This window comes from Haliotis rubra, unplaced genomic scaffold, assembly GCF_003918875.1.
Source record: "Haliotis rubra isolate DU_JTF1 unplaced genomic scaffold, ASM391887v1 Scf1085, whole genome shotgun sequence".
Lineage (NCBI taxonomy): Eukaryota > Metazoa > Mollusca > Gastropoda > Lepetellida > Haliotidae > Haliotis > Haliotis rubra.
This window is the reverse complement of record NW_025764987.1, coordinates 115,010-132,799: the sequence shown is the minus strand read 5'-3', so window position 1 is coordinate 132,799 and position 17,790 is coordinate 115,010. Positions and strand designations below refer to the sequence as shown.

Genomic DNA, 17,790 nt, shown 5'->3' with positions numbered 1-17,790 from the left:
ATACAATAGATAGAAAATACAGCCAAGAGACCTCATCGTTGCCTGCAACTATATTTGTCACATGCTTTGGTTAGACCCACAAGTATTCCTGCTTTGTGTTTTTGCTGCCTTGATGAAACTGCTCCCTACCATGTTGTGATGAAAAGTGTCAATGGGTTGTAAAGATCAAGCTGTTCCTGCGAAACATTCTCTTGGTTTCTGGGTCCTCAAATATGTCTTGACTGCTATCGCACACTAGACTTTGTGCAATGCTGCATATGCCATGACGATCCGGGTTAGAATTGGTCTTCAGCAACCCAAGCTTGTCGTAAGAGAGACCGGGTGGTCAGGCTCGCTGGCTTGGCTAGTCATGCTGCTGATCACTGGGATGCCCGGTCCCTACTATTATTTACAGACTGCCTCCATATAGCTGGAACATTGCTTAGTGCAGCTTTTAACAACAAACAAACAAAACAAACATGTCCAGGTGAGCTACAGTGGAACTATTTTTGAGTCATTGTTGGCCCTAGCCGTGAAGATCCGGGTTAGAATTGGTCTTCAGTAACCAATGCTTGTCGTAACAGGTATCAGAGGGTCTGATTCGCTGACTTAGTTGACATATGTCATCATGTCCAAATGGCGTAGATTGATACTTATGATGTTAATCACAGGATTGTCTGGTCCTGACTTGATTATTTAGGTACAGACTGCTGCCATATAGCTGGAATATTGTTGAGTGTGGCTTAAAACTAAACTCACATGTCATTCTCGTCGCTGTTATCTCAAATCTGAAGATTGGCTGCTTGTAGATCCCAAAGGCTAACACAATACAGTATTCTTCCTTATCCACACTCCGGCACAGCGATGACTAACATAACATCACTGCCACAGGCTAATTTGCATATCACGTGACCGGACTTTTCTCTTGTTTGTAATCAAACGCGCATATGCATAATAAGAAGAGGCTGGACTCACGAAAGTTATTCGGCGCTCTCTTCATAATGTTTTACATTGTTACATATATTTTCTTTCACAACTGCGACAGTAAGGTCTATGACAGTACATATTTAGATTTCGAAATCTGGGTAGGAGAGTGTTCCTTATCTTGACTAGTACTAATTGCTTGACTCTTCATCATCTCAAACTGCTGTGGGGTAGGTAGGATGATTTCAAGAACCAAAATTATCAACATTTAAAGCTAAAAGCAAAAAATAAGCATTGAATATGATGCTTAGACGTAAGCAACAGATAATCCAAACCAAAACAGTTGTTGAAATGGATAATTTTCATAGGATATATAGTTAGGATTGCAAAGCACATAAAACATTTCCCAACAAGCTGAGAATAAAATGAAAAAGTGACGAGTCAGCCAGATTGGTCATGTGTCTCATGTGCACCGTCCTAAGACAAGGGTGCATTTCGGTGAGATATTTTGGGTGTTCTAGGGCAATACAGCACAGGACATTTCCAGTACTGTTCATAAGAATGAAGAGACCCCCCAAAATCCTAGAAATTACATTTTTGTTATTATGATATTTACAATAAGCCAAAGTGCACATTCTCCATGTGTTGGTTTCAGGTATTGACATCCACATGGGCCTCCCGAAGCACTTGTTTTATCACGCTGCCCGGGGACAGTACATGTCAGATTTTGAGAACCTCTTGGCCTCCATGACTTCCTGGAATCAGTTGAGCCTCTTTTGTAAATTCATGTTCTACCCAGAATCCATCACTGCCAAAGCCTTGACTGTTCTGGATATGAAGGTACTGAGTCTCTTGGTTTTCGTCTCGTGGATTCTTAGAAATATTTTTGGGTTTGTGTATTGTTTCATGCCACACTCAGCAATATTATAGCTGTATGATAACCTTCCGTAAATAATCAAGTCTGGACCAGTCACACCAGTGATTGACATCATGAGCATCGATCCAACCAATCAGGATAAGATGTGTCAACCAAAGTCAGCAAGTCTGACCACCTGATCCCGTTAGTCATATCTCTATTACCGGTACCTAGGTCGATGCTCGTCTTGTTGATCAATGAATTGTCTATTGTAGCCTCTGACCCGTGAAGATCCAGGGTAGAATAGGTCTTTAGCAACCCATTCTTGTCATAAAAGGCGACTATGCTTGTCGTAAAAGGCGACTCAACGGGATCAGGTGGTCAGGCTCGCTGACTTGGTTGACCACATGTCATCGGTTCCCTATTGCGCAGATCGATGCTCATGCTGTTGATCACTGGATTGTCTGGTCCAGACTTGATTATTTACAGACTGCCGTCATATAGCTGGAATACTGCTGAGTGTGGCGTACAACTAAAGTCACTCACTCACTCACTATTGTAGCCTCTGGTTCAGATTATTTACAGACCGCCGCCAAGTAGCTGGAAATTGCTGAGTGCAGTGTTAAACAACAAACAAACACTCACAACTTTGAATGGTAAAATGCTTTGTTGTCATGTGGGAACAGAATGGTCCATGTATTTTTGAATTTCATAAATTCAGCACACCTCGCTGTAAAAATGTTTAGTGTTGCAGAATCCATGCAGCAGTTCATTCTCTTCCCACAGAGGTTACTCCTGTCATATCTTCCTACGTAACCTCTGTTCTAATACGGCCATATTTCCCGGTTCTCGTAAAATCCCCTAGCGGCAAAAGATCGCAACACGAATTATCTCCCTTCTTTCCATCCAATCAGAAAGCCTGTTACATCGACTTAGATTCAACTTAACTAACACAAGCAAATGTGGGGCCACAAATATCCCCCATCTGCCGGGGACTTGTGTTGATGTTACACACAAGACGTTTAATGGCTAGCTTGTCCGTTGTCAACGAGGGCGATGGAGACGCCACTGATCCGCCATAACATGACTGAGTTCTGTCTAGAAGAAACTTTTGCGCATCGCGCAGGGGAAGAAGTTTAGTTTTCTCGAAGCATACGGAAATTACCGAGGCCTTGCGAATGATCACTTTTGAAACAACGTCGCTGATTGCACAACTAAATCTGATTGTCTCCAATCACGAGTCTTGAACGCTCACACCATGAAAGGGCCGTATTAGAACAGAGGTTATGTAGGAAGATATGACAGGAGTAACCTCTGTGGGAAGAGAATGGCAGCAGTTTGGCACACTTAATAAATACCTGTTTGATCATGAATGAGTAGGCTTAGTTTTATGTCCCTTTAAACAATATCATGGCTAGGGACACTGTAAATGGGCTTCACACATTTTACCTATGTGGGTACTCGAACCCGGGCATTCCTTTAACGAGCAAACGCTTTAACCAGTAGACTAGCCCCAAATCCTGTTTATTCTTGGAGATATGTTTGCATGTAATATGTTACTGTCAATTTGATTACCAGAACAGTGGCCTGAATGACCCAGAAGTGATGAGCATCGGTCAGTCGGCATTCATTGGTGTTGCAACAGCCCGCGGCATTGCCAAGCTCTACAGCTATATGGCCATGAAAGGAATTGTCAAAGGGAGACAACTCCTGAAACCTGAAATCTGGAAACTGATGACAACCCCATTGCGCACTGAACCTGATCTGGTTATAACCTCAGCTAATTTGTCTTGGGGCAGGGGAATAGGATTTCGAGAACTCCCATACCCGAAGTACAAGGTAAGAGATACCATGTATCCTAACGCCATAATGGGACCCAAGACCCAAGTCACTTTCCTCCTATATAAAGGAAACATGTACCTACAGTATTCTTCATAATAAATACCCCAACACCATGTCGGAACCCAAGTCACTTTCTTCCCATATAACGGAAACATGTACCTACAGTATTCTTCAAAATAAATACCCCAACACCATGCCGGAACCCAAGTCACATTCCTCCTATATAAAGGAAACGTTCCTACCGTATTCTTCATAATAAATACCCCAACACCATGCTGGAACGCAAGTCACTTTCCTCCTATATAAAGGAAACGTACCTACAGTATTCTTCATAATAAATACCCCAACACCATGCCGGAACCCAAGTCACTTTCTTCCTATGTAAAGGAAACGTACCTACATTATTCTTCATAATAAATACCCCAACATCATCCCGGAACCCAAGTCACTTTCCTCCGATATAAAGGAAACATGTACCTACAGTATTCTTCATAATAAATACCCCAACACCATGCCGGAACCCAAGTCACTTTCCTCCTATGTAAAGGAAACGTACCTACAGTATTCTTCATAATAAATACCCCAACACCATGCCGGAACCCAAGTCACTTTCCTCCTATATAAAGGAAACGTACCTACAGTATTCTTCATAATAAATACCCCAACACCATGCCGGAACCCAAGTCACTTTCCTCCTATATAAAGGAAACGTACCTACAGTATTCTTCATAATAAATACCCCAACACCATGCCGGAACCCAAGTCATTTTCCTCCTATATAAAGGAATCGTACCTACAGTATTCTTCATAATAAATACCCCAACACCATGCCGGAACCCAAGTCACTTTCCTCCTATATAAAGGAAACGTACCTACAGTATTCTTCATAATAAATACCCCAACACCATGCCGAATGCAAGTCACTTTCCTCCTATATAACGAAAACGTACCTACAGTATTCTTCATAATAAATACCCCAACACCATGCCAGAACGCAAGTCACTTTCCTCCTATATAACGGAAACGTAATTACAGTATTCTTCATAATAAATACTCTAACACCATGCCGGAACCCAAGTCACTTTCTTCCTATATAAAGGAAACGTACCTACATTATTCTTCATACAGTGAAAAGTACGATTTACATTTTCAAACAGAAAATGGCTAGAAACAAACCCTAACAATTGTGTGATGCAAGATGTTTGTCAAAAGGAATGGTATTCAGTGATTTATCAACCTTCTTGAAAACAGTCAAAACCATTAATGACACCCCATGCACTTGTATGGGGCTACTGCATTGTGGACGTGCATCCCATGTGTTGTGTTTAGGGATGGTGAGAAATGAAATGGTGATGCGTTCCTAAGATGTCTGTCTTTGAAAAGTTTCTTAATGCTCATACTTCCTATCCAAATCGAAGGTACAGGTTCCCCAACTTTGTTTTGAGAGTATATAGTTTAAAGTTTTTAACCCATCGGCATGTAATGCGGTGGGATATAGTCGTCGCCTCGTCCGTCTGTCCGTCCATAATCATTTTGTTTCCGGAGCATAACTCAAAGACCGTTCGATATTATTCAACAAAAATTGGTAGATGTGTCAGACATAACCTAGAGTGGTGCCTTTTGCTATTTACAGATTATTGTCATTTTTATTTTTCTCGGTTTCCATGGAAACATTTTGGACTTAGTCATAAAGAGGGGTGGGCTTCGTTTCCGGGGCATAACTCAATAACCGTTCAATATTTTTCAACAATACTTGGTAGATATATCAAACAGATCCCAAAGTAGTGCCTTTTGCTATTTGCAGATTTTTGGCATTTATATTTTTCCCCGGTTTCCATGGAAATGATTCAGACTTAGTCCCAAAAGTGAGAGGGTGGGCTTCGTTTCCGGAGCATAACTCAAGAACCGTTCAATATTTTTTAACAAGACTTGGTAGATATATCAAACAGAACCTTAAGTGGTGTTTACAGATTTTTCTGATTTATTATTTTCTCGGTTTCCATGGAAACGATTCGGACTTAGTCTCAAAAGGGAGGGGTAGGTTTTGTTTCCGGAGCACAACGCGAAAACTTCTTAATATCTTTCAGTAAAACTTGGCAGATATATGAGGCAGATCTTGAAGTGGTGCCTTTTGCTATTTGCAGATTTTGTCATTTATATTTTTCATGATTTCTATGGAAGCGATTTGCACTTAGTCTAAACTCAAGCTGGACTTAAAGTAACTGTCAGATGATTTGTTCTTCCAAAGATGTGGGGGCCGGGGGGATATGTCATCTTCTGATGACTCTTGTCTTTACATGAGACAATTTTCATATTGGTAATCATTAATAGTTGTTCCTATCAAATATTAGAGCTGTAATGATATATTGTAGTATCGATAATCATGATAATTGATCTAACGATAAATATATCGATACGTTTTTATTCCCCGCAACACGTTTTGCGGGGGGTATTAAAATGGACTCCGCCAGTGTGTCCGTCCGTCCCCCGCAACGTCCGTGCACATTTGTCTTTTCCGGAGCAGAACTCTAAAACCGTTCAATATTTCTTCACCAAACTTGGCACATACATGGATCTGGTGGTGTACTGGTGCCTTTTGGTAGTTTTGGAATTCTGAATAAAATATTTTTGGCGTTTCCATGGCAACAAGTTTGGCTTTGACTGAAATTAGTGATAGTGCTCTTTTCTGGAGCAGAACTCTAAAACCGTTCAAAATTTCTTCACCAAACTTTGCACATAGATAGATCTGGTGGTGTACTGGTGCCTTTTGGTAGTTTTGGAATTCTGAATAAAATATTTTTGGCATTTCCATGGCAACAAGTTTGACTTAGAGTGAAATTGGTGATAGTGCTCCTTTCTGGAGCAGAATTTGAAAAACCTTTCAGTACTCACCTTCCACTTTTCTATATACACACCTAAATATTTGACATAATCATAACTCATAGACATAATCATGAAGAGTATTTTGTCATTGCGGGGGATATTGATGACTTGGTCTTCTTGTTTATACATTTAAACAATGCTTTTAATAAATCAGAGATGCAGTCATGTACTTGTTTCAGTCAGAGGTGGTTACTGCAATTTGAAACCTCTGTCCAGAGTTGATTCTTTTCCAAATTCATGATAAAATAGTTACTGATTGATTGTTCTTCAGGGTCAGAATATTATCGGTCATCCAGGCTACGGAGGTCAAGTCGGGCAATTTGACCACGTCAACCAGCTGGCTGTGGGCTACATCACAAACCACAACTCCCAATATGGAATATGGGATGATCCCCGCTTCCTGGGACCTAGAGGCCGCAGTGTACGACTGTCTAGAAGATTATGTACAAGGATTGAAATAATCGTGCAGAGTTTTATATACTGAGGGAAAAAATAAGGGATCACATGAAAGGACAATTGTTCCTCCATTTTTTTCCAAGGTCTCTTCACAAAATTTGTCTTGCAATGCTTGTGAAGAAACCTGGGAAACAAGAAGGGAACACTTGTGCTTTCATGTGATCCCTTATTATTTTTCCTCAGTATATTTCTGTGGAATTAATAATCCTATTTCTGAAAATTCAGTGGTACTTAGAGGTAGTTGAATGGAAAGTACATGCATTTGAATGTTTTTAACAAGTGTTTGTAAAATTTCATATTTTCTTTCTACCAGCTCCTGCTGTGTTGTTCATTGATCAGTTTTAGTTAATATTTTGCTAATTATTACCACAGCAATGACAGGGACGGTGCCTGAGTGCTAGTTCATCATAGAGCATTGACCTAATTTCAGCTTGAATATACTACTACGGTCATTTCATACTTTAAGACAATAAACTTCAATATGTCATGGAGACAATTGCATAGTAATTGCAAACAAAAGTTTAAAGAGATCACTTGAAAAAATGTTTTGCATGTTTATTTTGATCATCATTTATTACGTCTTTCAGTGGCATTTAGAAGTTGTACATTGATGTCCAAGATATTTTTTATGGATTAAACTTCTTTGTAATTTCTCTCACGACGTTTCGAGACCATTCCAGGTCCCTTCATCTGGTGAATTTATTACGTTTTAAAAAATTATCTTGGTGAACAAAGTTAAGAAAGGATTGCTATTCATTATTTCTTTTACAATATGCCATTCATGCATCTTTTTGGACCCAAACAAGTTATATATATTTTAAAACCAAAATATGTATGATACAGGGTTGAGAATTTTCTGTCGATTTGCGATATTCCGTGGATTTGATCACGCTGGGGTCATTCTTGTGAATTGTCTAAACCTGAGGCCCCCAAGACCCCCCGGCTTATTGTCATCCCTTTTCACTCACACCCATTCTCATCCCTGATGATAGAGTATGGAAAATACTGGCAGTTACTACAAGAAATAAAGTGTCACTAATCTTAGATTACAGGAACCATTTATCCTCCTTCCATTACTATTGTGAAACCAATATGAGGCTTTGTAGGGCAGTAGTGTTGGTTATGACACACAATATGAAGATCAATGATCGGAGCTCTGTAGTCAATCAATAATCGATTGTAATCATAGACACCACCACAGAACAGGACACAATCATAACATTGTGCAAAAAAACAGGCATCGATTGATATCACAAACAAGACAATTGAGGATGCTTCCTTTTGAGACAAGCATGTGGGGATATTGTTTACATAATAGTTTCACAAGTCAGGAAACTGCATCAGTTGTTTATGTCTTGATTTGACAAACATTACAACAAGGAACATACTTTCTGATGTTTAATTTGATGGTTCCTTTTTATCCCACCGGCATATAATGCGGTGGGATATAGTCGTCGCCACGTCCGTCTGTCCGTCCGTCCGTCCGCCCGTCCGTCCGTCCGTCCGTCCGTAATCATTTTGTTTCCGGACCATAACTCAAAGACCGTTCGATATTTTTTAACCAAAATTGGTAGATATGTCAAAACTAACCTAAGGTGGTGCCTTTTGCTATTTACAGATAATTGTCATTTTATTTTTCTCGGTTTCCATGGAAGCGTTTTGGACTTAGTCTTAAAGAAGGGTGGGCTTCGTTTCGAGACATAACTCAAGAACCGTTCAATATTTTTCAACAAAACTTGGTAGATATATCAAACAGATCCTAAAGTGGTGCCTTTTGCTATTTGCAGATTTTTGGCATTTTATTTTTCCCGGTTTCCATGGAAACGATTCGGACTTAGTCCCAAAAAGTGAGGGTGGGCTTCGTTTCGGAGCATAACTCAAGAACCGTTCAATATTTTTCAACAAAACTTGGTAGATGTATGAAACAGAACCTTAAGTGGTGCCTTTTGCTATTTGCAGATTTTTGGCATTTTATTTTTCTTGGTTTCCATGGAAACATTTTGGACTTAGTCTCAAAAGTAAGGATTGCTTTTCGTTTCGGACATAACTCAAAACCATTCAATATTTTTCAACAAAACTTGGTAGATATATCAAACAGATCCTAAAGTTGTGCCTTTTGCTATTTGCAGATTTTTGGCATTTTATTTTTCCGGTTTCCATGGAAACGATTCGGACTTAATCCCAAAAGTGAGGGGTGGAAGCTTAGTTTCCAGAGCATAACTCAAGAACCGTTCAATATTTTTCAACAAAACTTGGTAGATGTATGAAACAGAACCTTAAGTGGTGCCTTTTGCTATTTGCAGATTTTGGCATTTTATTTTTCCGGTTTCCATGGAAACATTTTGGACTTAGTCTCAAAAAGTAAGGATTGCTTTTCGTTTCGAGACATAACTCAAAAACCGTTCAATATTTTTCAACAAAACTTGGTAGATATATCAAACAGATCCTAAAGTTGTGCCTTTTGCTATTTACAGATTTTTGGCATTTTATTTTTCCCGGTTTCCATGGAAACGATTCGGACTTAATCCCAAAAGTGAGGGTGGGCTTAGTTTCGAGCATAACTCAAGAACCGTTCAATATTTTTCAACAAAACTTGGTAGATATATCAAACAGAACCTTAAGTTGGTGCCTTTTGCTATTTGCAGATTTTTGGCATTTTATTTTTCCGGTTTCCATGGAAACGATTCGGACTTAGTCCCAAAAGTGAGGGTGGGCTTGTTTCGAGAGCATAACTCAAGAACCGTTCAATATTTTTCAACAAAACTTGGTAGATGTATGAAACAGAACCTTAAGTGGTGCCTTTTGCTATTTGCAGATTTTTGGCATTTTATTTTTCTTGGTTTCCATGGAAACATTTTGGACTTAGTCTCAAAAGTAAGGATTGCTTTCGTTTCGGGCATAACTCAAAAACCGTTCAATATTTTTCAACAAAACTTGGTAGATATATCAAACAGATCCTAAAGTTGTGCCTTTTGCTATTTGCAGATTTTTGGCATTTTTATTTTCCCGGTTTCCATGGAAACGATTTGGACTTAGTCCCAAAAGTGAGGGGTGGGCTTCGTTTCGAACATAACTCAAGAACCGTTCAATATTTTTCAACAAAACTTGGTAGATGTATGAAACAGAACCTTAAGTGGTGCCTTTTGCTATTTGCAGATTTTTGGCATTTTATTTTTCTTGGTTTCCATGGAAACATTTTGGACTTAGTCTCAAAAGTAAGGATTGCTTTTCGTTTCGAGACATAACTCAAAAACCGTTCAATATTTTTCAACAAAACTTGGTAGATATATCAAACAGATCCTAAAGTTGTGCCTTTTGCTATTTACAGATTTTTGGCATTTTTATTTTCCCGGTTTCCATGGAAACGATTCGGACTTAGTCCCAAAAGTGAGGGGTGGGCTTCGTTTCCAGAGCATAACTCAAGAACCGTTCAATATTTTTCAACAAAACTTGGTAGATGTATGAAACAGAACCTTAAGTGGTGCCTTTTGCTATTTGCAGATTTTTGGCATTTTTATTTTTCTTGGTTTCCATGGAAACATTTTGGACTTAGTCTCAAAAAGTAAGGATTGCTTTTCGTTTCGGAGCATAACTCAAAAACCGTTCAATATTTTTCAACAAAACTTGGTAGATATATCAAACAGATCCTAAAGTTGTGCCTTTTGCTATTTACAGATTTTTGGCATTTTTATTTTCCCGGTTTCCATGGAAACGATTCGGACTTAGTCCCAAAAGTGAGGGGTGGGCTTCGTTTCCGGAGCATAACTCAAGAACCGTTCAATATTTTTCAACAAGACTTGGTAGATATATCAAACAGAACCTTAAGTGGTGCCTTTTGCTATTTGCAGATTTTTGGCATTTTTATTTTTCCCGGTTTCCATGGAAACGATTCGGACTTAGTCCCAAAAGTGAGGGGTGGGCTTCGTTTCCGAGCATAACTCAAGAACCGTTCAATATTTTTCAACAAAACTTGGTAGATGTATGAAACAGAACCTTAAGTGGTGCCTTTTGCTATTTGCAGATTTTTGGCATTTTAATTTTTCTTGGTTTCCATGGAAACATTTTGGACTTAGTCTCAAAAAGTAAGGATTGCTTTCGTTTCCGGAGCACAACTCAAAAACCATTATAATATTTTTCAACAAAACTTGGTAGATATATCAAACAGATCCTAAAGTTGTGCCTTTTGCTATTTACAGATTTTTGGCATTTTTATTTTTCCCGGTTTCCATGGAAATGATTCGGACTTAATCCCAAAAGTGAGGGGTGGGCTTCGTTTCCGGAGCATAACTCAAGAACCGTTCAATATTTTTCAACAAGACTTGGTAGATATATCAAACAGAACCTTAAAGTGGTGCCTTTTGCTATTTGCAGATTTTTGGCATTTTTATTTTTCCGGTTTTCCATGGAAACGATTCGGACTTAGTCCCAAAAGTGAGGGGTGGGCTTCGTTTCCGGAGCATAACTCAAGAACCGTTCAATATTTTTCAACAAAACTTGGTAGATGTATGAAACAGAACCTTAAGTGGTGCCTTTTGCTATTTGCAGATTTTTGGCATTTTTATTTTTCTTGGTTTCCATGGAAACATTTTGGACTTAGTCTCAAAAGTAAGGATTGCTTTCGTTTCGAGACACAACTCAAAACCATTCAATATTTTTCAACAAAACTTGGTAGATATATCAAACAGATCCTAAAGTTGTGCCTTTTGCTATTTGCAGATTTTTGGCATTTTTATTTTTCCCGGTTTCCATGGAAACGATTCGGACTTAATCCCAAAAGTGAGGGGTGGGCTTCGTTTCCGGAGCATAACTCAAGAACCGTTCAATATTTTTCAACAAAACTTGGTAGATGTATCAAACAGAACCTTAAGTGGTGCCTTTTGCTATTTGCAGATTTTTGGCATTTTTATTTTTCTTGGTTTCCATGGAAACATTTTGGACTTAGTCTCAAAAAGTAAGGATTGCTTTCGTTTCCGGAGCACAACTCAAAAACCGTATAATATTTTTCAACAAAACTTGGTAGATATATCAAACAGATCCTAAAGTTGTGCCTTTTGCTATTTGCAGATTTTTGGCATTTTTATTTTTCCCGGTTTCCATGGAAACGATTCGGACTTAGTCCCAAAAGTGAGGGGTGGGCTTCGTTTCCGGAGCATAACTCAAGAACCGTTCAATATTTTTCAACAAAACTTGGTAGATATATCAAACAGAACCTTAAGTGGTGCCTTTTGCTATTTGCAGATTTTTGGCATTTTTATTTTTCCCGGTTTCCATGGAAACGATTCGGACTTAGTCCCAAAAGTGAGGGTGGGGTTTAAGCCGTTTCGAGACATAACTCAAGAACCGTTCAATATTTTTCAACAAAACTTGGTAGATGTATGAAACAGAACCTTAAGTGGTGCCTTTTGCTATTTGCAGATTTTTGGCATTTTATTTTTCTTGGTTTCCATGGAAACATTTTGGACTTAGTCTCAAAAAAGTAAGGATTGCTTTCGTTTCGGGCATAACTCAAAAACCGTTCAATATTTTTCAACAAAACTTGGTAGATATATCAAACAGATCCTAAAGTTGTGCCTTTTGCTATTTGCAGATTTTTGGCATTTTTATTTTTCCGGTTTCCATGGAAACGATTCGGACTTAATCCCAAAAGTGAGGGGTGGGCTTCCGTTTCGAACATAACTCAAGAACCGTTCAATATTTTTCAACAAAACTTGGTAGATATATGAAACAGAACCTTAAGTGGTGCCTTTTGCTATTTGCAGATTTTTGGCATTTTATTTTCTTGGTTTCCATGGAAACATTTTTGGACTTAGTCTCAAAAAGTAAGGATTGCTTTTAAGTTTCCGAGACACAACTCAAAACCGTTCAATATTTTTCAACAAAACTTGGTAGATATATCAAACAGATCCTAAAGTTGTGCCTTTTGCTATTTACAGATTTTTGGCATTTTTATTTTTCCCGGTTTCCATGGAAACGATTCGGACTTAATCCCAAAAGTGAGGGTGGGCTTCCGTTTCGAGCATAACTCAAGAACCGTTCAATATTTTTCAACAAAACTTGGTAGATGTATGAAACAGAACCTTAAGTGGTGCCTTTTGCTATTTGCAGATTTTGGCATTTTATTTTTCTTGGTTTCCATGGAAACATTTTGGACTTAGTCTCAAAAGTAAGGATTGCTTTTCGTTTCCGGAGCATAACTCAAAAACCATTAATATTTTTCAACAAAACTTGGTAGATATATCAAACAGATCCTAAAGTTGTGCCTTTTGCTATTTACAGATTTTGGCATTTTTATTTTTCCCGGTTTCCATGGAAATGATTCGGACTTAGTCCCAAAAGTGAGGGGTGGGCTTCGTTTCCGGAGCATAACTCAAGAACCGTTCAATATTTTTCAACAAGACTTGGTAGATATATCAAACAGAACCTTAAGTGGTGCCTTTTGCTATTTGCAGATTTTTGGCATTTTTATTTTTCCCGGTTTCCATGGAAACGATTCGGACTTAATCCCAAAAGTGAGGGGTGGGCTTCGTTTCCGGAGCATAACTCAAGAACCGTTCAATATTTTTCAACAAAACTTGGTAGATGTATGAAACAGAACCTTAAGTGGTGCCTTTTGCTATTTGCAGATTTTTGGCATTTTTATTTTTCTTGGTTTCCATGGAAACATTTTGGACTTAGTCTCAAAAAGTAAGGATTGCTTTCGTTTCCGGAGCATAACTCAAAAACCATTCAATATTTTTCAACAAAACTTGGTAGATATATCAAACAGATCCTAAAGTTGTGCCTTTTGCTATTTGCAGATTTTTGGCATTTTTATTTTTCCCGGTTTCCATGGAAACGATTCGGACTTAATCCCAAAAGTGAGGGGTGGGCTTCGTTTCCGGAGCATAACTCAAGAACCGTTCAATATTTTTCAACAAAACTTGGTAGATGTATGAAACAGAACCTTAAGTGGTGCCTTTTGCTATTTGCAGATTTTTGGCATTTTTATTTTTCTTGGTTTCCATGGAAACATTTTGGACTTAGTCTCAAAAAGTAAGGATTGCTTTCGTTTCCGGAGCACAACTCAAAAACCGTTCAATATTTTTCAACAAAACTTGGTAGATATATCAAACAGATCCTAAAGTTGTGCCTTTTGCTATTTGCAGATTTTTGGCATTTTTATTTTTCCCGGTTTCCATGGAAACGATTCGGACTTAATCCCAAAAGTGAGGGGTGGGCTTCGTTTCCGGAGCATAACTCAAGAACCGTTCAATATTTTTCAACAAGACTTGGTAGATATATCAAACAGAACCTTAAGTGGTGCCTTTTGCTATTTGCAGATTTTTGGTATTTTTATTTTTCCCGGTTTCCATGGAAACGATTCGGACTTAATCCCAAAAGTGAGGGGTGGGCTTCGTTTCCGGAGCATAACTCAAGAACCGTTCAATATTTTTCAACAAAACTTGGTAGATGTATGAAACAGAACCTTAAGTGGTGCCTTTTGCTATTTGCAGATTTTTGGCATTTTTATTTTTCTTGGTTTCCATGGAAACATTTTGGACTTAGTCTCAAAAAGTAAGGATTGCTTTCGTTTCCGGAGCACAACTCAAAAACCGTATAATATTTTTCAACAAAACTTGGTAGATATATCAAACAGATCCTAAAGTTGTGCCTTTTGCTATTTGCAGATTTTTGGCATTTTATTTTTCCGGTTTCCATGGAAACGATTCGGACTTAATCCCAAAAGTGAGGGGTGGGCTTAGTTTCGAGCACAACTCAAAAACCTCTCTATATCTTTCAACAAAACTTGGCAGATATGTGAGGCAGATCTTGAAGTGGTGCCTTTTGCTATTTGCAGATATTTGTGATTTATTATTTTCTCGGTTTCCATGGAAATGATTCGGACTTAGTCTCAAAAGGAAGGGATGGGTTTCGTTTCGAACACAACTGGAAAACTTCTTAATATCTTTCAGCAAAACTTGGCAGATATGTCAGGCAGATGCCAAAGTGGTGCCTTTTGCTATTGCAGATATTTGTGATTTATTATTTTCTCAGTTTCCATGAAAACAATTTGGACTTAGTCTCAAAAGGAGGGGTAGGTTTTGTTTCGAGGACAACTCGAAAACTTCTTAATATCTTTCAGCAAAACTTGGCAGATATGTGAGGCAGATCCCAAAGTGGTGCCTTTTGCTATTTGCAGATTTTTGTCATTTATTTTTTTCATGATTTCCATGGAAGCGATTTGCATTAGTCTAAAATCAAGCTGGACTTTAAGTAACTGTCAGATGATTTGTTCTTTCAAAGATATGGGGGCGGGGGATATGTCATCTTCTGATGACTCTTGTTTATGAATATCGTTACTAAGTATTATTTTCAGATACATGGGAAAAAATCTCAAAATCTAAATCTAAAATACAAAATCATGATTAGAAGGCAGATTGTCAGACTATTGAATTCAAGCAAAAATGATTCAAATACCGGTACCAAAGATTGACTGGTTCTTTTCACAGTTAGATCTAGTCATATGCTACTTTCACAAAATATTTGCACAGTTACTTTAAACCATATCAATAGTGAAGCTTTAACTGATGCCATGTTGTCTTTCAGTGGCATTTAGAAGTTGTACATTGATGTCCAAGATCTTTTTTATGGATTAAACTTCTTTTTTAATTTCTCTCACGACGTTTCGAGACCATTCGAGGTCCCTTCATCAGGTGAACTGATGTTTTCATGTTTTTAATTGACATTTACAAACGAGTTGTTCTTGTGGCAATACACAAATGCATGATTGTGATATGAGAACATAGCAGGTAAAATTGTTTCAGGGTTTGTAGTTGTTGTTTCCCATTTTTAAAGGCACAATTTCACACTTGTTTCTACAATATTTTGGCCTGTATTACAACGCTCCAGCTAAGATTTTGCTCATGTGGGTACTGTACCCACTGTATTATTTTGGAGTGGGTATTATGAATTTTGAGTGGGTATTTCATTTTCCGTTACCCACTGCTTTCAAATATGTGCGTATTTCACATATTTCTCGTATTTCAGTCATTTTACTCACCTAAGTATTATGTCATTGAGTAAGTTGAGCAGGTATGTTCTGCCATATGTCACCGAAGAAAACCAACTTAAATATAATGGAAATGATTTCATAAAAAATCACTCATATATATAGTACAACTTGATAGCAATCAATGTCTTTTTCATTACCCAAGCGATTTTTATAAATATATTCCGTACGCATTTGTTTTAAACTTTTTGCGTATCTGACATTTTAAATGCGTAATTGGTACGCAACAGTTATTTTTTGATGCGTAATTGGAAATTTTCTATGCATATTTTACTCGGATACGCAGCTTATATGGGCCTCTGGTATTATATATATTGGGGCATTTGCACTCAATTTAGCTTTGTATCAATGCCGGGTGGCGGGGTAGCCTAGTGGTTACAGGATATTCGTAAAGAGCGCTCCAACGGGCATAACTATGGGGTTCGTTTAAAATAATTTTTGGCCAGTAGAGGGCGCCAGAGTCGATTTAAAGCAATGTTACATTAATTTATTCAAACTTTTTTATTTAATGTTGTAATGTAAATGATTAAAACAATTCATTGATTTCGTACATGACATGCAGGGTGGGTCACTTACTTTGTACACAAATTTTGGAGGGGCCATGCACATTGTACATGCCTTGCCATAAAAATCATCAAATCATTCTGTAGCCATAAGCTTTGGAACTCACTGCCCAAAGAAATCAGAACTATTTGTTCCAAGGATACTTTCAAGTCCCACTTAAAGTATCACCTCTTTGACACTACATGTCAGTAGAACTGGTCTGAGCCAGCAATCAATGGGTGTACAATGTTTTTAGCACTCTTTAACATTGTGGACCCGTGAAGATCCGGGGTAGAATAGGTCTTCAGCAACCCATTCTTGTCATAAAAGGCGACTTTGCTTGTCGTATGAGGCGACTAACGGGATCGGGTGGTCAGGCTCGCTGACTTGGTTGACACATGTCATCAGTTCCCAATTGCACAGATCGATGCTCATGCTGTTGATCACTGGATTGTCTGGTCCAGACTCGATTATTTACAGACCGCCGCCATATAGCTGGAATATTGCTGAGTGCGGCATAAAACTAAACTCACTCACTCACTCACTCTTAACATTGTGATAGAAGCACTGAGCCTCTTTACTGTGGAGGTCTTCAGCAACCCATGTGCTTGCCATAAAAAGGCGACTATCTTGTCGTAAGAGGCGACTAAGCGGATTGGGTGGTCAGTTTCGCTGACTTGGTTGACACATGTCATCGGTTCCCAATTGCGCAGATCGATGCTCATGCTGTTGATCACTGGATTGTCTGGTCCAGACTCGATTATTTACAGACCGCCGCCATATAGCTGGAATATTGCTGAGTGCGGCGTAAAACTAAAGTCACTCACTCACTTTACTGTGGACGTTAGCCAATCTACAAATGTGTGGTAATGGTTATTATTGTTATAAGGATATGAACCAGTAGGGATGTCTTGATACATAAGTTTCATGAATCATTAATCAATACCGGTACGTATCACGATACCCATGTCACGATTCGATTCGTATCACAATACCTATTTCCGTGGCATTATTGCGTAAATTTAGTTACATTTTGAACATTAATATTTCATATTTTATAATTGCCCATGAAAAGATCAACATTTTTAATTCGCAGAGATTTAAAAATTCTAATTTCCCATCTTTGTGCATGAAAATTAATCATTTATGACTATCATAACATCAAAAAACATGATACAATTGCAAAATGTAAACAATACATAAACACATTTAAACCGATACTTTCAAAACTAAATATCAATATGGTTTTGAATGTATC

The 17,790-nt window shown here is 38.2% G+C and overlaps 1 protein-coding gene across 1 annotated transcript in view; it reads left to right on the top strand.

Annotated features, from left to right (window-relative positions):
* Positions 1–7,523, top strand: part of LOC124282085 (beta-lactamase domain-containing protein 2-like) — a 35,603-nt gene extending 28,080 nt beyond the window's left edge. Inside the window, exons 6-8 of the mRNA XM_046718061.1 lie at positions 1,559–1,743; positions 3,338–3,598; positions 6,756–7,523. Of these exons, the coding sequence (XP_046574017.1) occupies positions 1,559–1,743; positions 3,338–3,598; positions 6,756–6,968 (659 nt within the window). The 3' untranslated portion in view covers positions 6,969–7,523. The remainder of the gene's footprint in view (positions 1–1,558; positions 1,744–3,337; positions 3,599–6,755) is intronic.
* Positions 7,524–17,790: the final 10,267 nt, after the last annotated feature.